Source organism: Pelmatolapia mariae, linkage group LG6 (genome assembly GCF_036321145.2).
Source record: "Pelmatolapia mariae isolate MD_Pm_ZW linkage group LG6, Pm_UMD_F_2, whole genome shotgun sequence".
Lineage (NCBI taxonomy): Eukaryota > Metazoa > Chordata > Actinopteri > Cichliformes > Cichlidae > Pelmatolapia > Pelmatolapia mariae.
The window spans coordinates 28,505,788-28,526,980 of NC_086232.1; the positions used below are offsets into that span (position 1 = coordinate 28,505,788).

Consider the following 21,193-nt stretch of genomic DNA (forward strand, 5'->3'; position numbering starts at 1 on the left):
ATGATTAACTGAAGGCCGGACATTCCTGATCCCCAAGGATCCCCAGAAGGGATTGGTCCCATCCAACTACCAACCAGTAACCTGCTTCAGCAGGAAGCTCCTGTCAGGCATCATAGGAGCTAAGATTAAGGTCAAGGTTCATTATTTGCCATTTGTGCATAAATCAGCAGTCAAGGCACATTGGAATTCTTTTGCAGAGCTCTCTTGGTCATAGTAAGCATGCTAGAAAAAATAGGCAAAAATAAACAAGACAACACAAAACTAATATAAATTGTAAATTATAAAGTATACCCCCTTTACAAGAAGGCTGTACCCTGACTCATGCCCCCCTTGATAAACCATAGGATGGTGGTCTCATCAACGTATTTAATGACAAAGATGTTATCCTGGGTGGAGACACAGTCATTAGTATACAGGGTGGAGAGTTTGGGGCTGAGGCAACAGCCCGGTGAGGACCCTGTGCTGACTGTGAGCTCAGCAGACACTCGTCCTCCCATTCTCACCACCTGTGGTCCATCTGTCAGGAAATCCAGAATCCAGTTGCACTTGGGAGTTGGGACACCAAGTTATGTCAGCTTCTTGGTCAGCTTGCCTGGACGGATGGCATTGAAAGCAGAACTGGAGTCCAGGAAAAGCATCCTGCCCTACATTCTGCTACTCTTCAGATGTTGCGGAGTGTGGTGTAAGGCTATTGCTACTGTGTCAGCCACTGATCGATTGGGACAGCAAGCAAACTGGAGCGGATGGACAGTGTCTGGGACCATGTGGTTGATGTGTGTGAGAACCAGTTTTTCTAGGCACTTTATGGCAACTGGTGTGAGTGCCACTGGCCTGAAGTCATTTAGGGTGGATATGTCCAGTCTTTTGGGGGCTGGTATGATTGTGGAGGATTTGAAAATGCATGGGACTACTGCCTGGGATAATGACAGGTTGAAGACATCAGCATACACACCATTTAGTTGTTCCCCACAGGCCTTCAGAACTCTGGGAGGAACTCAGGTCCCACACCCTTGTGGGAGTTCACTTTCTTCAGAGCTTTCAGCATCATCTAGAAGGCAGTGTCTGTGGGGTCGCTGAGGGCCTTTGAGTTCAGCATTCAGTGTTCAGCATTCCAAACCTGTCGTAGAAGGTGTTAAGGGTGGAAAATAGGTGTCTGTGGTAGTTGAGGTTCTCCTGTAGTTTGTGACTGTTTTGACTCCCTGCTACATAATGTGCATTATGGTTGAGGTAGTAGCCTTCAAGTTTTTGTGAGTGGGACCTTTTTGCTGCTCTGATGGACTTCTGTAGCTCATACCGAGCTCTCTTATACTCCACTTGAAAACCTATACTTAGTCTAGATCATCGTCTCAAACTTAAATGAGCTGTGGGCCACTGCAGGCACTATCATCTCATTGGAGGGCCACTTTAGTGTTTGAGTAGTACAACGTACAACAATGTTTTGTTTTTAAAAATGTCAACTATTACATAAATTATTGTTTAAAATCCAACGCTGTGGCTGTGTCTGTTTGGGCGTGGGAAGTCGCGTGACATCCCGCGCTGGTTACGGTCGTTACGAGCCGGGTCGTAACAGCAAGGCAGAAGTGCAAACATGAATGCATTCTTTTTTCTTCTTCTAAGTCTTAACTAACTGAAGCCTTTTGTTGAACTACCAAAAAAACTAATTGGTACTCTCTTTCTGACCAGACACGTGGCAGCACTTGTGCTATAATTTTGTTTGCATTTAACAAAATAAAAATGTAGAGATAAGTGTACACATTAGTTTTTGACTGCTAGATAAATTTTTCTTTACAAATAACTCTCACTGAACTAACACACCCAAACCCTCAACATGTTTGTACTCTCTGCTCATAATGCCTTCATATTAAATAATTTTTTGCTTTTTAAAGAGCTTACTTGAACATTGCACTCAACAAAAAACATACACTTCCTAACAAAAAAAAAAGGAACTTCAAGGGTCAAACTGCAAAATTAAATTTCTTCTTGTCAACATACTGGCTGCAAGTAGGGGTGACGTGGGCTGCAAGTGTCCCATGGGCTGCAAATTTGAGACCCCTGGTCCAGATGAACAGGCGTAGGACTCAATACATGGGCCCAGAAAGGAATTGGCAGAAAAAGCAAAGAGAAAAAACACCAGCTGCTGGAACATTGGTCAGTCTGGCCTCTAGTAACTACTCTACACAAGAGTAGTTAGAATTACAAGAAAGCCAATGACACAATGCGTCACAAATGGACATGAACAATACCTAAAACTATTGAAGATCAAAGGGACCCTGAGAACAACACTAGAGGCCAACTTCTAGTGCAAAAGCACAATTGCAGGATTTACCAAGGAGATGCTCTGTTGTCATTGTTTTTCACAGACCTGAACCCTCTCAGCCATATCATTCTTAAGACTGGCTACAGATACAGACTACAGAATGGAGCAAACATTAACCACCTCCTCTACATGGATGACCTCAAGCTGTATGCCAGCCGCGAATGAGACATCAATTCCTCAGTAAGATCAACAGCAACATCATCGGAATGCCATTCGGACCGGTTAAGTGCAATCAGATGGTAAATAAAGAGAAGGAACATAGTGAGAAGTGAAAGGACTCTATTATTAGAAAGCAAGATTGAATATATTGAGGACAGTACTTTAGAATGCCCCAGCCAAACTGGAGCCATAGAGACCCGTGGGAAACCATGAAATACCTGCAGTGAGTAAGGCCAGTTCTGAGGAGTCAGCTGAATGGAAAGAACAAGATTTGCGTCCAGCAGACTGTAGGGACGACAAAGATCTATGTTCAGAAGAGTGTAGTGTAATCTAGGAACAGCAAAGATGCTGCGCAAGACTCTCAAACTCCAAGGCCTCTGGTAGAGGGACTGAGCTTGAAGAATAAAGACAACAGCAGGGCAAGTGGGGACATGCATATGCACACATAGCTCATTACGTCATTCAAGAGATCATTATCTAGAAACTCTGATTACTTTTGAAAACTGACTACATATCCACTGTATTTTATTGGCTATGGAACGATGGATAATTATGTATATGGCTGCTAAAAGTGCTTACATCATAACCACACATGAAAAACTGCTGTCTGATGATTATAATTTGAAGACGTGTCAGCATTTCCTCTTATTGCATGGAAGCAAATTACTGAGAAGGAAATTCAAACCTACAATTTTAAATGACTGCAGCAGTACCTGCACACAGAGTTTTCAGATGTGACGAAAACACACATACACACAGATTTGTAAAAAAAAGAAAAAGAAAAAAAAAAGACTCAATTTATTCCAATAATACATTTTTATAATAACAGATGTCAGTGAATTTAAAACACCAGGTTACATCAATCAAACCTCCATCTTTAATCAAAGCCTTGGTAAGTATAAAAGCAAAAGCAGGACCAAGCGTTCTCTTCCGAAATTAAAAAACAAACAAAAAAACCCAAACAAAAACAGTTTCTCATTTCTTCGGCACATTAGACTGACTGCAGCCTACATATTGTCTGCACTGCGCTGTTCAGACATGTTAACATGTGACGTAACATGGCAGTGTGATCAAACTCAACACTAACTGTGCTGCCTTTGAGTATTTTGTGTAAATATTCCACTGGATCGTATCAACACTGGTCATGAGCATTTGAAGACTGGGTATAACAAAGATGTTCAGGGATGAAAGGGGGAGGTAGGGATGTTCATAGGAAACAGTCTTTAAAGAGGAGAGCCTCCAGTTTGCTGTTGGAACACGTCGATTGTATCTTCATCCTCCATTTCTAGCTGCAAAAGAAAAAGACAAGAAAACTTTTTAAATATTAGAAGGAAGTACAAATGCTTTAAAAAGTGGCCGAAGCCACCGTGATGCAACCCACTGGTATGTGAAAAGACTTGACAAACAAGTTATTACTCAGTGAGCTGCGGTATGAACCACAGATCATACTTCTTTCTGAATGGACTCGATGTTTGTGTCCCAAGCCCATAAACTCATCAAGAAAGTGTTCAACGAGGTCACAGAGGGAGTAAGCCAGGGGCCATTTTCCCACGCACTTTTACACACTCACAAGTTTTTCAACAAAAGGATGGCTCGCCCTCTGGTGGCCATTAAAATATAAGGCACATCCATGTTACCTACACCTTTTTAAGACCTGAGGCCTGTACTATGAAGCAGGATTTGTACCCATCTCATTAACACCAGGGTTATTTATTGATATATTCTAAAAGCTGTTCACTTCTTGCTGTTCTGGAGAAGGTTATACTCAAGATAAGAGATAAACAGGCAGAAAACTGCCTACTGAGCAATCACTTTTCTGGAAAAGTATCATCACCATTCCTGGAAGATCTCCTCCTAAGAAGGTCCAAAAATATTTAATAGGATCTAAAGTTTTTGTCTTTCACACCTGCTCTTGGGAAGCAGCTTAATTTCTGCTTTTTTCCCCCCACTTGTCAACTGCAAGTTCAAAAGATTGTCCTATAAGCATTAATATGCTCCTAAAACATAAGCACATCTAAACATTAACTCAATGAAATAACAATTATAATCTATCATTTTGTCCCGTGTTTTAATAACAGACCTGTAATACTTGTGTGTAAACCTACACAGTTACTATTGTGTGCTTAACCTCTTCAATTTTTTTTTAATATCATAGCTTTTAATTTTTGTTGTGTGTGTGCTGTCACTACAAGGTTCATATGCATGATTAGTCATATGTTGTTAATGTCACCCCTTTTATGTGAAGGTGCTTGTAGACAGGCTGTGAAACCCTGGGTTGATTTATCCAGTTGATATCAACCTTCATGTGAACTCTTAGGCTGACTGCCAAGGGTAGGGTGAGTGAAGCAGAGAGATCTGAGTATGTTGAACTTGCTTTGGAGTACAAGGTCTTGGTTGCTGTGTCTTTATACTGTCTATGTTGGCAGTCTTAGTAGAGCAGCTGTGTGAAACACAACAATTTCTGTGTGGAGACATGGGTGGCTTTAATTTGTGTGTCCACAGCAGTTATGAGAATATAACAATACTTAATGTATCAGTGTATTCTTGTATCTTACCTGATTTATCACCCAGTGTTTTGACTGTTTTCCGCAAAACATCATAGTAAAAAACATTATGTTCTGCACTGACATGAAGGGGGTACTGCAAACGCAACAAGGAGTTAGATCTGTTCATAACAGCTCTTATGCAAACTCTATGCTTTTCTGTATACAACACTAAGTATTATAAACTCTTTCTCGTTCTAGTTGTAGTACAGTTGTAATGCAGAATTACTGCTTCTTTGAGTTTATGAAAGTAAATGGTATATGCTGATAACATATCAGCTGAAATGCAATCTCAGGACTGCAAAAACAAACAAAAAATCAAACCAAACCAAAACAAACAAGGATCGTGTTGGCCTGACCTATATTGGCTATGTGGTAATCCATGGCTTTACTGGAATCCCCCAAACAGCTGATTGGTTTGTGAGTACTGTAGCATAATGCAGTGAGTTTACATGTAGTAACTAATATAAAATGTAAGATCCAGAGTAGCAAGACTGTGAGGGCCAAGGTTTATTCAGCCGTAGTTCACAATAACGAAAATTGATTCCAAAAGTGCACAGAAACAAGAGCATGTACACTTACCTGAGAAGGTGTGTCTGTTTCATTGATGGGCTGACCGTCAAATCGAAATCGTATTTGCCTCATTGACAGCCCCTGAGTGGAAAAACAAATGTTTACTTTTAAACTTCACAAGGCATTTTTATGACCTCGGGTTTAAAACACTGGCTGTGAAGTGCAGTACCTCCAGTTTCAGGAGAACCTTTGTTGTTCCCCATGTCACACTACTGACCGCTAAACTAAAAAACCTCTTCAAAATTAGATGTAAATAAAGAGGGTGGGATACATACAAAAAATTGGTCTGCATACAGTTAAAGCAAAGAGCCTTGTTACCATAGCTAACAGAAGTTGATGCGTCATCTGATATTTTTGGCCATCTTATATACTTAAACATATTATAAGCATAAGTAAATTAAATTAAGCCAATTAATAAAAATACTGGTTCAAAACATATACCTTAGTTTTGAAGATATGCCCTAATGGATGTCAAAATATAGCTTTTTTCCCCCTCCATTTCTGATTTGGCAAGAACCATGTATTTTTGAATATGGATAACCAATTTTAGAAGACCAGCAATACATTTAAAGATACTTACAAAAACAGTTAAAATTGTGCCCCAGTCTCACCTGCCGTTCACAATAAGCTTTCATCAGTTTGCTGAGAGGAGTGTGCCTTTTGATCTTAAACTGCACCACTGAGCCATCCTGTCCTGCCACCTTCAGGTTGATGTGCTCGTTGTTCTCCGTCTTTACTCCCTCCTAAAGACAGAAAACAAGTTCATAGAAAGTCAGACTATTTAGAAAAAAGGGGGAGGTGTGACGATTTACAAGAAACTGCGCCCGCCATTACAAATTCCGAGTCATAGGTGTCTTGCATATCTCAGCGATACCTCATTGTCTTAAAAAAAAAGTTAATTTCACAATACGTGTGTGGATGTACGGTTTTTTCTTTTGCTTGTTTTTTAATCCTCCGCGACATCTGCCTGCCTGATGTGCGTAGAGCGGGAGACTAGCGTGGATACCGAGAGCAATGAGGACTGGATTTACAACTTCAACGTTAGCATTAGCTGTAGGCAACTCAAGCAACAATGGCCTTCAATACAACAAGATGCACAGCGGCCTAGCAAGGATTCAAATTATACTACTTGTGCTATTAACTAAACCAACCCATGCTTATAGGTAGCGGTTGAGCACAACGGCACCCTTTTTTAACCTAAGATTCGTTTACACATTACGGCTTTTGCTCAAACGACTCGTTTTGTACCGTTTATGTTGTTCTGTCTCAGCGTTAACTCGCTTTTCTTGAACTGGTGCTTAATCTAGTCGGATATGGGATAACTAGATTATTTTCCATTACATGTGCATTACTCATAACAATGGCAAAATTTTAAAGGTGCCGATTAAAAATTATTTTACAGAAAATAAAATTTCTTTTTGAAATTCCACCAATGGATCGAGTCGGTTAGCCACGTTAGCTTATTATGCTAACTTCACCCGTTAGCTTCCTAGCAAACACCGTAAAGTTAGCGCATGTTTGAAGCGGTCTTTGGTGTTATACGATTCGAAATAATTGTACGAACTGCTTTCCATCAGTTTACCGTGTACATTCAACTTTGTATGGGCTCTGATTCATTTAAAGTCCAATCCTCACCTTGGCCTTTCCATCTGCCATGGCTGCTGCTGAGGACTGACTGTCTGCCTGCGTCTCGCCTGTTCTGCTGCTGCTGCGGCTGCGCAGTCTAGCGCGCCACTTTGCATCGGCCGCAATACAGTGAGCGAAGAGCCCGCGTTTCATTTAACATGGCTCCAGTATCGTCAAGTTAATAAAAATGATTAAGCGAAGTTTAGATGGATATAATCCGGGGGTGCAGGAACTGTATCTCTAGTTCGTACTCACCATCTGGCATTGGAAAATAAATAAATACACCACATGGACGCTGTTTGCTTATATTAATGCACTTCACATACAGCAAACAACAGGATAAAGAACAAAAAAAAATGAATTTTAAGGAGTATATGATTATGATTTTTATTAGGCCCTGGGATAGGTTAATGATTGGCAGAAACATTGATTTTCCAGCATTTTATTTTTTTCTACAGTGTATAATCTAGGTTATATTAAAAAAAAGTAACTTCCCACCAACGGCTGTAAAAATATTATATAGTAGTATTTTTTCCACTTTAAATTACAGTCTTTTAAAACTACTTCAGCTTGAAACATGTTAAGTTGAACTGATTAATTTTTGTTACCTGCAAACACCATCTGAAATGAGCATCCCTAAATAGGCTGTAGTACTTCTGCGTCCATATACACCACTGAGTGTTTCCCATGGCCACAACTTACAATCAGCAGCAGTGCATAGCTGGTGGCATGGTGTGCAGGTCCCAGGTTCAAACTCATAGACTGTTACAGTCTTTGTGGGAGGCAAACATTTGGGGAATATCAAAATATGGAGATGGACAAGTCAATCATGTCACTGCTTCAACTATATCCAAAATGACTGCTCCTGCAATTGCAGTCATTTTGGATATACAATATTCAAAATGCAATACAATACATTTACTGTTATTGAATTAGAAAGCCACACCCTGCATTATAAACTAAGAGAAAAGACTTAAAGGTGGATCTCTCTCTCTCCCTCTCACACATACGATTATCCAACAACATTTATTTCAGTAGCAAAGCAGCCTTGCAGAAAAAAAGAAAAGGCAAAATTTTGCTGCTTGCTTTGAATGGGAAAAAGCAGTACCACCTGGTGGCCAACTATAAAAATAAAAAACTGAAGGCGAGTACTCCAAAATAAAACCTTAACATAAAGGAATGAATTAGTTAATGTCAAAAATAAATGTAGGATCAAAAATTGTATTTCAATGACTTTCAATGGGGCAAAATATGGCAGTTTTGCATACCTTAGACATTTTTCAAGCTAATTTAAGGACCTGAGATAACAATTCTAAAATTAAAAAACATTCAGTTGCATTTACACTGATTTTGAACACTGAAAAAAAACAAACAAACAAACAAACAACAAAACAAAACAGAGTCATGTTAAAAGGTGTAACATAAATAAAATCCATCCCACTCTTTATTTATCCATGCACAGTAGTTGTTCAAAAATGCAATGACAAGGTAATTTAACAATATGACAAATAAATAAACTTATAAGAAATATGTAGAGAACCTCCAGCACACATAACTCCAAGAAGATAGAGATAAAGAGGTCACAATTCTGTATGAACACATGGTAAGTTACCCAATGGTTAGGCCTTGACCTATGGCCGCTGTTTCTTCTAACAGGAATTAAATTTCCTTGTTAAGACCATCTCTAGTTCGCTAAATAATGTAACGTTTATAACAAGTCTGTATGACTATTTGGTAACATTGAAGACTCTGAAAACTACTGAAAATACTCAAAGTATCTATTAATAAGGGGTATGCAGAATACAGCTGACAACTGCATCACCATACATTACGTTAGGAGTTGTGATAGCTTCCTCACTAACCAAAATAAATACATTCAGGACAATAAATACTGAAATACTAAAAAAACATTAGTGCTGAGTATAAGAGGCTGAGCTGTGATTTCCTGCAAAACCCAGAAGAAGAAAAGTATTCAGTTGTAGTTTTGAGCCAGACTGAAAGTGACCAATTTCCAATCAGCCAATATTGGAGTGATTTTTCAGAAATAGAGGGGCTCTTGTTTGCTTCAGCCAGTCTCAACTGTAAAAATCTTACATAGTCATCAAGAAATCATGTGAAACTCAGATTGCGATCACCTGTTCATACAACCACAGTTTCATAATCATTTTAACCTCTATGCAAGACTGCCGTTTTCAAAAGTGCAACCATTCTCCAATAAAACAGAAACACAAATAGGAACATTAAAATTATATCAAAAGGGTACTAAAAAAATGAAAGCACGACAATATTTAAAATTCACCAAACAACCACCATCAGCATTCAGACAGTTCATTTTGTTAGTTACTGCATCACACTGACTACCTCTGGTATCGTAATAAAATTACTGTATTTGTGCTACATCAGCAGACCATCTTCAACTCTCTGAAATCCAACAAAGTTTATCATATATTCAAACTTTGCCTGAAAGCTTTAATATTTTGCTTTCTTTTGACCACAGCAGAACACTGAAAGCCAAATCGTTCAAGTAGTCTTATAGCAATCAGCCTACAGAGCTATAGAGCTCCCCATTTATCAACAGGTGGAAAATCATTCACCTCCCCCACTTCTGTGAATGGCTGGTCTCCCAGCGTGAATGCCAATTTATATCTCATCCGGACCTTTTCCTGCAAGACATAAAAGCAGAACATTTCAGTTAAGGATCACACTGAGCCATTAACCATTATTTTCTCATATTGATTGACAAGGAAGACAGTAAAAGATGTTTCACTGTGCTTTACTGAATGAACAGCTCAACTGAGTAAGCGCTCTGTCAATAAATAAATGCTTAAATGCATGGACACCAGAAAAGCTCAAGGCTGAGCCTTACCTTGAGAGGATTGGCAAGCAGCATGATCTGAGTGATGGCAGCAGGGGGAAGTATTGGGTTAAAAGAGGCCAGCTCTGTCCCCGAGGGTGGCTGCAGTTTTACTTTCATCGTCTGGAGAATTGGCAGAAGAGACATCCACATACATCAAACACAAGCTGCATCCCACCCAAATTCAATTTTTACTCAAAAATCTAATCTCATGATGGAGGAACAGTGTTACGTATGCACGTCATGTTTTACCCTGGGCACAGCAGCCTGCAGAACAATGTTCTTGACCGGCTGAGTGGCTGTGTTAAGCATGGACGCCACCATCACCAGCACATCCGGCCTGCCTGGTGGAGAGTCGGTGGCGAAATGCAGCAGAACGCGAACACCATTTTTATCATAAGCTGTCACTGGGCACACTTTACCTAAAAGCGTAGGTAGCGCAAAGAAAAAGAACAAACTGAGATTACGTCATAAACTGATAAGGCAGTACACACGACCCTCAACACAGTCATTTGAGTCAGCTAGAAGAGATTCCTGCTTTCATGCACATCGTTCCTTTCGTGCATGCTGCGATGCTTAATTTCAGACCACAGTAAGAACATAAAATCTATCTTATTAACAGTATTAGTATGTTTTTCACTGTCACCAGTAATGATCAGTAATGACCAAATGTTCATTTTCTCCCACCTAACAATTATGTTTTGACAAAAAACACCTGGAGGTCAGTGAACCATCTGTAGTACACAGGCACGAATGCTTTCCCAAAATCTCTCAGGTGATTATTCTCTCTACAGGATTTTCTATCGAAGTAGATAGATGGTCAAATAGCAGCCAACATTTCAAATTACTGGTTGGCAAAACAAAAACGAAATACATCTTCACATTTTGAGAACAAAGCTTTTTTTGAACAGCTTTTACACTGGTCCTTTTCAGTGAAAATCTACTTTAGAAATATATATTTCCAATAAGTTTTAAGCATTTAAAATAGTGTTAAGTGCTTAATAGAGTAAACACCATTTTCCATCACTGAAAACCTTCAGAAAGACATCAGATGATCTGGTTTGACCTCAAATTTATCTTGCCAAGGACCCTGAGCATACAATCCAACGGACTACAAAAACCTTCACTTAGAGATAAACATATAGTCAGTAAAGCCCACTTGGTGAACTCACTTGGCTTAATGGTATCAAGAGGGACAAATACATTGGCCAGGGACACCTCTTGTCCTCTACCTGGACTCGACTGGCTCAGGGGTAGAACAGGGGACAGAGAGCGCAACAGAGGGCTGTCATCAGCCTGACTCTTGATAGACAGAGGAGCAGATAATGCATGTATTCCTTCTGATATAATTGGGGTGGATGTGGCTTCAAGACTGAAAGACAAAGCGCAAAGAAAATGTTTGGAAAAATTTTGCCTCTGTACACCACCACAGTGGATTTTAACATTCAACAATCAAAATGTGATTTAAGTGCAGACTGATAGATTGGATTTGGTGAGTTTAACAAAAGTACTACAATTTATACAAAGCCCCCTATTTTCAGAGACTCAACTGTAATTGGACAAGTGACTAACAAGTAGTTTCTTGGCCAGATTAAGTCTGTCTCCTCATTTTTTCAATGCAAATTAAACACAAAAGATCTGAAGCGCCGAACTTGTAGCTATTGACTGGTAATCTCAATTTGAGTCCCAATGAGAGTTTGATGCCAGTGAGGGACGACATCCTTAACAAATGAACGCAAATGGTTGTCTGCCTCTGTGTTAGCCCCGTGACAGACTGGCGACCTGTCCAGGGTGTAACCTGCCTCTTATCCTATGGCAGCTGGGATAGGTTTCTTACATTTAAAATGATGTTAGTTTGTCCAATTATCTTTGAGCCTCTGAAAAAAAAGGGGGGGGGGGGGCGGACTATGTATAAAAAAAAGAAAAATAGTGAAAATCCTAAACAGGTACCGCCATGCTTTTATTAAATCTCTTAAATTTAAAGCTGAAAGTTGGCACTTCACTGATTTAAAATACATTACGACAGTGTGCAGAAACTGTGTCAGTATTATACTACTTACAGACCCATATGTATAAAACAACATGTAGTAAATGTTCGGCACACCAGTTGTACTGTAGAGAAAAATTATGAGATCATAAATATTTATCCTCTACTTGGGAAATTCGTTTGTTACATCAGTTGAAGTAATGACTATCATTATTTGGCACATGTGTATAGCATGTGGCATGAAAGACTTTCTCTGTCTTATTGTAGCTGTGCAACTGAACTAGCCTGTTAGAGAACAAAAAACACACAACACTGTTCCTATAACACTTCTGCTTGAAACACTTCTGAAATGCTAGGGTAAATAATCAGTAGTGGAAACCAAAAGCATTTGACTTCACAGTAGCACAAACACATTTGAACCATTAGCAGATAATCACTTAGCACAGCTACATAAAAATGATCCATCTCAATCTTTGTCTTATCTCTGTTAACGCAAACTACAAAGTACTCTAATGACTTAAAATTTAATTAGTATCATATGGAAAAACGAGCACAGTTCGAGCCATGCTTCAAACTTTCTGTCTGTCAAGAGATAATGGAGTTTCACAGATCAATCTGCCACTTGCAAACTTTGGATGATTAAATACCATCTTTAAAATTGATTAAGAGACGCAGTCTTAATGGAATGGAGAGTTTGCACCATTTACTGAGGTTTCTTTATAAAAAAAATAAAAATAGGATGTGTGAAAGTGTACAGATGGAGTGACCCAGTCTACAGAATTTTACACAACAGCACATGTATTACTCACCTATTATTGTTGCCCAGATCCAGCAAGGTGAGATCTTGCAGAATGTGACCTGGAGAAGGCGATGGAGAGTGGAAGTCCAAAGTCGAAGTTGAAATTAGTTGAGGGGTGATATTGGGGGCTGAGGGAGCAGATGAGGTCAAGCTGAATGACTGAGGAGGAGCAGCTGGAGCCACAGTGGTCAATATAGAACTGAAGGGTTGTGGGGATATGACTGATGTTGTTGAAACGGATGTTGTAGAAACAGATGTTGTAGAAGCCAGAGGTGTAGAAAAGACAGGGCCAGTGAAGTTTAAGGAAGAAGCTGGTGTATAAGTCTGGGAATGATTAGCTGGGGCTCCTGCTGTAGAGAGGGCATCCAGAAAGAGAGAAGGCGTAGAAAACACAGGAACTGTGGGTAAAGTGTCAAAAAGATCCAAATCTTGACTGGAATCCTGGAAATCAAGGGAATAAAAACACTTCTAACCAACAAGACAATACTTAAAATGACTTTAAATTAATTAACTTAAATACCTGTGTAGATGGCAACGGATTGCTTGGGTTTCCATGTGTCGATTTATTAAGCTCAGTAATAGGTTCATTGAGGCCTGTAAATAAAAACAATTGTGACAGAATTTGCATCAAAATCTATAAATTCTGATACAATTATTAAACGGGACCCATTATTTTGATATTTAATTCCAAATTTTCATTGTTGGACCACAGTAGCACTGCATAATATACAGTTTAGCTTTGTTAAATTTGTACAGGCTCACGGTACAGGCCAAAGTTCATACACACCCTGAAACAAAATAGTTTCCAACTCACTTATCAACCAACTTCCATGAGTGTTTAGAGCAGTCTGATGCCTGAGTTTTTGGCTCATGTATCAGCACTGTGAAAATACACAACTATAGAAGAAGGTACTTTTGGCTGCTCCTTTGTTTCCTAAGGGGTCACACGCTTGTGTTGGATTTGATGCAACCTTCCCATTTATCCAGGCTTGGGACCTGCACTAGAAGTACACTAGCTTGGGACCCTAGTCTCAAATCATGAGTCTTAAGATAAATGTGTTAACCACTATACCATGGATGCACTATAGCAACAATACACAGTAATACAAAAAAAAAAAAGAAAAAAAGAAAGAAGGCAAAAGCGTAATAGGTCCTCTTTAACATTCAGTTTCAAAATTAAAAAAATAAATCAGAGTGATTAAACCACATTATGCTGAATGTTACCTAAAGACAGCAGCTCTTCATCCAGCAGTGACAGTGCTGTGGAGGGTACGTTAATACTCTGGGATGGTGGGTCAGTGGCAGCTGATCCACACAACAGGTCAGAAGGAAATGACTGCGAAGATGCTGGAGGTTGCTGCTCAGATGGAGAGGGGCTCTGGATGTCCAGACCCACCAGATCAATCAAAATCTCTGATTGATTTGTGCTTCCAGTGCCTATCAGATACAGTATGCAAATGTACTCAAAGCAGTAGTACTGTCATCAATAAAACAAGCCAAATCTAAAAAGTCACTTCCCCTAAAAATAATACTTACACCAAACCTTGCTTGTAAACAGTACACACCATTCCAATACGCACAAAGGCCATTCACTTAAAAGTGTTATTCCTTTCTCAGGTTAGACTGGATAACCACTCTTAAGATTATCCTTATGTGTACTTTACACATTATAACATATTTGAAAACATGGTAGACTGGATTCTCAGCAAAGTCCTGCGTCAAACGCAATAAGCTCTCACTGTGGCCACGCTAGTGCTGACTGTGCATTAATCAGTTTTGACAAGCACAACATTAAAGTCAATACCACATACACCCCACTGAGAACATGTCACAAACCACCATGCCAAATGGTAGAATAGTTAGGAACTGTTCTCTCTGATCAGAATGACCTACACTTCAAATTTACCTGCACTGACTGACGTTTGTGTTCGGCGTCCTCCAGTCTCTCCATTCATGGTTTGTCCTTCCACAATCTTCTTATACAAATTAATAACCTGAGAGAGGTCATCATTGGCCTGCAAGATGTCTCCTAACATGTGAATTTCAAAATAAATTAGACCAGGGTGAGATTTAATATAACCTTGAGAAGACAAGTGAAGACACTGCCAATTTACAAACTGTGAGCAGAATGATTCTGAGTCACCTGGGTCTGATGGGATGTTAGTTTTGAATCAGCACAAGAAAACTGAGCAAGACATTTCAGCAGAATAAACAAATCAAATATTTTGTTACCCAAACTACTGTCATTATCCTCAGTCTCAGTAGCAAGCTGAACTACCGTTTGCCTGAGTTTGTCACAATCACCATACAGCTCCTGGAAAACAATGAAAAATAAATCATTATTTGGAAAAAGGGACTAAACTAAAAAAATAATAACAATAATAAAAATAAATAAAATAAGTTTAGAATTTCAAACTAATTCAGAAACTATTCATAGGGTATTATAAATTGCTTCTAGTACAGTCTAATTAAAAAGCCCAGAATTACCTCAAACTGCTTAAGGGTTGTATGGGAAACATTTGAAATTTTCTATTAGTATTTCCAGAAAGGTCAACTAATGATAGACAGATTATTTTTTTCAAAAATATCATTTGAATCTTAGCCAGTAAATAACGAACCCTAATTAGCTCCCTGTCTGCGTCTGTGGAGTCTTCTGGGCTGAAATGTGCAAGCATCTCATTAAGTAGTTTGACGCTGTTGTTCACCGCCTCCAGTGTGCTTTTTTGCTTTGTTGCTTTCTGTGTTCTCACCTCATCCTGAAAAAGAAAAACTACATTTGTTAGTATTTGTTGATCAAACTCGTTATTCCTGATATAAGGAGGTAAAATGTCTCCAAAAGAGAGCAGCCAGAGGTCCGACTTCATTCATACTCAAATATTACAACAAAAACATTTCATCTGACATTGACACACCTCCTTGACCATGTTCTTGATGAGCCTGTTAGCCTCTTGCAGATCTTCTGGCTTTTTGCTCTTCAGCAGTTCTGCTAATCTCTGCAGAGAGATAGGAGAACTACTAGATCAACTGCTGTGAACCAAAGGTAAACACCCACACACCCACCCGTGAACCCAATATATTTGTAGCAACCAATGAGCTAGTTAAGCAGCATCAGAAATGTACAAAGTTGGTCTTTATTTCTGTGAAATGCCACAATGGAAATCATGATGCAAGAGTGAGAAAGGATTTTGAAAAAAAAAACAAAGAGGCAGCCATGAGAGATTCTCTTCGTTTGATCTTTTGGAGTGTTTCGATTTTAAGTATGTAGTGAGAAAATCCTATAATCAAAGTTTCCTATTCAAGCATGAAAACAGCATAAATGTATTGGCAAGAACAGACTGAAAAGCCATCAGCTGGAATCTGTTGGCTGAGCTGCTGAAGACAAACGGCCAGTATTTCAGGGCTTCAGTTGGGATATCGGCCAAAGCTTGTGAAGTTAATGTCATCAGATAGTAAGTGAAGCATAACAGGCCTTGGCCTTGGGAAAAGAAGCTAGCTCACAGCTGTCACAAAGCAAAGATTATTCAAAATCTGTTCTGAAAGCATTACAGACTTTTTTCACTGAACTTTATCCATATCTCTGAAGGGTTTTAAAAAGGTTTCTCTGACTGCCCAAGGCTACGCTAACTGTGTTCTGCCTGTAGCTTTGTATTTAAGTGCATATATCAGAATGGTTCTCATGTAACTCTGGCAATTTATGGCCACAGATAATCTCAACTCATGGTTATGCCATACATATTTAATAGTGTTAATTACTGCATTATTCAACGACTCATTTCTTTGACCAATGATCTTCACATCGCACTTTTATTTTGAATAGGAGCTCAGGAAGTTCTAGTTGACAACCAGTGCTTAATTGCCCAATCCATTGGAATCATTAGCCTGTGAGCTTAATCATTTTACCAGTGCTTGCTGTTTTTGCTGTTAATTGCAAAAGAAATGTTAAGTTCAGAACTGCTGCATTTTTGCACACCTGAGTTACATACAAGTCTTTCTCAGTATAGTTTCTGCACTGTGGCCATAATACGAAGAATGAGTGGTACTGAAAACCTGCATAGGCATACTTATTTTCAGCACAGAAAGAAAAGAATATGAATCAATAGGTCAACTGAACTACAAACAAGACCTATAACATCATTAGGATCAGTACAATCTTGTCATTCTTCATCCCTACGCCACACCTTTAAAGTTTCGGGGGGTGCATAATGCATAGTTGAGATGCTACTGCATTGACAAAATGCACCAACATAAATCCAGACATATAAACACCTCTCAGTGTGCAACAAAAGGTGTTTGCAGGGCCACATTTTTTCCATGATGACTCACATAGCCACTGACTCCTAAGCTACCAAATGAGCTCTATCCTGAAATGCACTATTGTACTATTGTCTTCTTGAGGTATAAGTGATATACCATCTTAAATAATGCCGAATAACCTATAATTAAAAACCTATATCCGTAACAGAGACGGGAGAAGTGAAAACGAGAATTAATTGCAGTTAATGAGAAGCGGCATTCACACAATATCCTAAAATAGTTTCTCTTACTTTGCTCTTCTTCTCATCCTCAAACACAGGATTCTTGGGTCGTGGAGAAGGTGATGGTATTAATGTGGCATCAAGAGGAATTTCTGGGTCAGCTAAAACAATACCTAAAAATAAAAACAGGTAGCTATTGTACTTTGGTAAAGACAGCTTCAGGACTTCATAGCACAATGCACGCTGTGATTTTTGGATTTTACTGTGATCACGTCATAATGTTTAAATTTCACTCAGTATATTTAATCATTTTTGAAGCTGTTTATGTCTCACCCTGTAATTTCAGCATCTGATATGCTTCAGCAATCTTTGTTTCATCTGGCAGAGACACTGTCCAACTATACAACATCTCTATCACTTTTTTCTTCACTTGTTCCGACACTTTATCTCCCAGGTACTAAAAAAAGATGTAGATGAACTGCTTAATAAAGGAAAACAACAACTCAAAGTATGATGTTGTCTGCAAATGTAAAACATTTGGTACTTACTTTGGGTGAAACCACCTTAATTAATTCATTCAAAAACTTAAATTTCCCAACTTCGTTGTGAAACCTTCGCCCACAATTCTTCATACAAGCTTCAAGAACCTGCAAAAACAAAAACAAGCTCAAAAAAAATATTATTAAAAAAAAAAGTATCTTTACTAATATCAGAATGAAAAACACAGTGAAATAAATCCACCACACACCGTTAACGCTTGCATTGCTTCCCATTCCTGTGGTGACTGAATCTTGTATGCCAACAGTCTGACAGATATCTGTGGACTGAGAATATGCCAGAAAGGCAATTCAAACAATGCAATGCAAACTCAATAACGTAAGAAATACAAAGGCTTGTGTGTTTACCACAAGGAGGGGACACACGATTTGATTATGAGTGTAGGGAGAGGCTGGGGTTATTAAATGTACGTGGCCGTACCCTTCTAGCTCCTTATTGATTTGATCACAGAAACTCATAATATACTCCCAGTCTTCCTGCCGGTTAGAAGGGTTAGTGGCTTTGTCTGAAACAGAAAATATAAAATCTCATGAACATACAACTCTGACAGCTTCTTTGGTGCCTTTGGTTCACCTAAATCCAAGGACAGCCACTGAAGACTACAAATTTGTTTACTACCAAGATTTCAATCAGCCCTCTAGCATCGAGCTCCCTCCATTCCCAGACCACCTTACGAACAATTCAGGCAGTTGTTCAAAAATATTTAGCTTAATGTGAATTCACTCTTACTAAACCGCAAGACACTTTACTGATCCTGTTTATGTTTGTTGTTTTAAGATGGTGTTACACTTCGGTTAAAGCCTAAAGGTGTTTCAGGAAGCAAACGTTTAAGTGGATTGTGGAAACCCAGATTAATACAAAACACTCATCTCTTTCTAGGCATACCAACTATAACCACCGGAAACGAATAATAATAATAATTCAAAAAGGGTTAATACTTGTCGTGTATCAACCATCAGTTGACAGCAGCTGACCGTGCTAACCTCTTGTGACAACACAGATGAATTAGCATGGTAAATTCCAAATGCAGTTGTGTCACACGAGTGCAACTAATATTTAGCACAACCAAGTTAACGTAGAGCATACGCGACTACTTCTGTCAGGAATAAATAGCGGGGGAAAAGAGTTTAAATATATACTTACTAAGCCAAGACTCCAATGACTCGCCATAGTCCGCCATATTTGTACAAACAACGCGTGACTTCTGCTGCCTTTACGTGCTTCCGGATAAATGGGACACAGCGCTCCCTGCTTCAACTGTATGTATTTGTAAAATCTACATTTCTACCCTACCATCATGTGATGACTTGAAAACATTTTTTTAGACAGAATAATATTTTAATGTCTCAGGTTTTTGTGTATTTGTGCGTTTATATGTCTTTTTTTCACAAAATTTATGAATGTCGTAACTTTGGTTTCCAATTCATTCTTTTGAACTACGCTCCTTTTGCTGTACAGTCACTGCAGTGGAACGACTTTACATTATACACCGTTAATGCCTAAGAAAAGAAAAAAAGAACTGGGTGCACAAGTGTGAATTTATTTTAATTTTTCCTCTATGAAACTTTATACATACATAGTGTATGCATTTATACAGGCTTTCTTAAATATTTTAATACGTGGTGCTAAAGGTTATATATTGTCTTTAAATGTGACAAGGCCAAGGCCTATTAAGTTCTCGTTAGTAATCATGATTGACTGGTATTTTCTCTTTGTTAGCATAGAAAGGATTTGCTTGACAGCATTCACATGACCAATACTCAAAACAGTGGGAAAGTCCAAGGAACTCAGTGAAGATCTAAAAAGGAGAATTGTCGATTCTGTTCTTCAGATGTGTCACCACTTTACCAAACTGTCACCCTGAGATGAGAGCAAAATCGTTAGAATATTCAGAAACAACCCAGGAACCATCAAGGCTCATCATAGACTGAGAAGGTGCCAACCAAAAAGGAAGCACCTGTTCCAAACTCAACACCTACAAGCCTGACTTAAATTTGCAGCTGCCCACATTACCAAGCTAAATGACTCCTGGTCATAATGGTAAGAGGCATGCTTGGGTAGCAAAAGAAAGTTCAAAGAATTCATTAAAAGACCAAAATTACCATGCTGAGTGTATATACACTTCTGACCACAACTGTATAAGAAAAATAAATGTGTTCAGTATATAGCCAATTATTGGCTAAACGTACCATTGCATTTAAAATGTAATTACTCTAAAATTCCAATTTTCTAACAGATTGTTCTGTCAGTTATTTTAAAGTTTAGCTTTGAGATGTCAGTTTAAACTTTAAATAAATACTTTTCACAAAAATTTGGTTTGTTTGGAGACCAAGAAGCTATTACGAGCTACGGCTTTGTGTGATGGCAAGCTTTTGTCTGGTGTTGTTTCCTTGCACTGCATGCCATTCTTTGTATATTCAGTCTGGCTCCCTCTGAGTTTGCAAATGAAACTGCATGAACAATTCAAGGAATCTTGATCTTCAGATATCTTCAAGGACTTTAGTGGCTCCTGTGCAAATAATCCATAACATGAATTCCAGTGCTGCTGGTTTTAGATATCTCACATCTTGAGACAGACCAAAAAAAGCACTGTGGGCCAACTTTGTCACCTATACCTCACATTCATCAAGCTTCTAAGGAGGAAATACAGTCCAGCAAGACTCTTTGTCATGACATCTGCTGCAATTGTTTTGTCTGAGGTCCGGTTTAATGTATCTGTTTAGAGAGTCAGTGAAGTAATGTGAGAATTTTGTGAAGAGGGGGATGTTTTTATTGGCTTACTCCCAGAAGTTAGAGTGAAGCAGATATTTTCTGAGTCAGTCATACTACTTGTATGAGCAGTTTGATTTCCACTAAGTTGATTTAAAGTAGTCTGTAAACTAACTCCGGCAGCAGGTTTATCCACACTCAGCAGCCTATCAGCTGCAGAGTCCTCTCATCTTATCAGTTATAAGTGATGAAGGTTTTATGTCTGCAGTAAACACGTTTGTGCACTCTGTTGTTTATTTCCTCTAGATTGATTCTCCTTCTTCTTCCTTCATTTACATTCAAAAACTGAAGAAATCAAATTTAGAGGAGAGGTCTTGATTCTTTTTTTGATTACTTCATAACTACAGTTTTTGTTTGGCCAACTCTTAGCAATTCCCCTGACAGGAGCAGTGCAACACTGAGCGATTCAACATTTCTCGTCGATAGACCAGTATCACCAGTTTTAGCCCATCAAAAGTGTTTTGAGAGGTTGTGATCACCTCCACGGGCGGTCCAGAGAACGCAACCAACAAATACCTCCTTACCCTAACCTT

At 38.9% G+C, this 21,193-nt stretch overlaps 2 protein-coding genes across 2 annotated transcripts; both read right to left on the bottom strand.

The window, feature by feature from the left end:
* Positions 1 to 2,579: 2,579 nt before the first annotated feature.
* Positions 2,580 to 7,327, bottom strand: sumo2a (small ubiquitin like modifier 2a). The gene is made up of 4 exons (XM_063476511.1): positions 7,228 to 7,327; positions 6,204 to 6,335; positions 5,602 to 5,673; positions 2,580 to 3,765 (listed from the first exon to the last, which is right to left on the bottom strand). Exons 1-4 carry the CDS (start codon positions 7,246 to 7,248, stop codon positions 3,700 to 3,702), a joined length of 291 nt encoding a protein of 96 aa, XP_063332581.1. The 5' UTR covers positions 7,249 to 7,327; the 3' UTR covers positions 2,580 to 3,699.
* Positions 7,328 to 7,660: 333 nt separating this feature from the next.
* gga3a (golgi associated, gamma adaptin ear containing, ARF binding protein 3a) lies at positions 7,661 to 19,103 on the bottom strand. The gene is made up of 17 exons (XM_063476510.1): positions 19,035 to 19,103; positions 18,312 to 18,396; positions 18,082 to 18,157; positions 17,882 to 17,980; positions 17,667 to 17,790; positions 17,403 to 17,506; positions 15,771 to 15,851; positions 15,477 to 15,614; positions 15,091 to 15,172; positions 14,765 to 14,887; positions 14,083 to 14,295; positions 13,379 to 13,452; positions 12,869 to 13,299; positions 11,245 to 11,444; positions 10,325 to 10,494; positions 10,085 to 10,195; positions 7,661 to 9,881 (listed from the first exon to the last, which is right to left on the bottom strand). The coding sequence occupies exons 1-17, from the start codon at positions 19,069 to 19,071 to the stop codon at positions 9,771 to 9,773; spliced, it is 2,259 nt and encodes a 752-aa protein (XP_063332580.1). The 5' UTR covers positions 19,072 to 19,103; the 3' UTR covers positions 7,661 to 9,770.
* Positions 19,104 to 21,193: the final 2,090 nt, after the last annotated feature.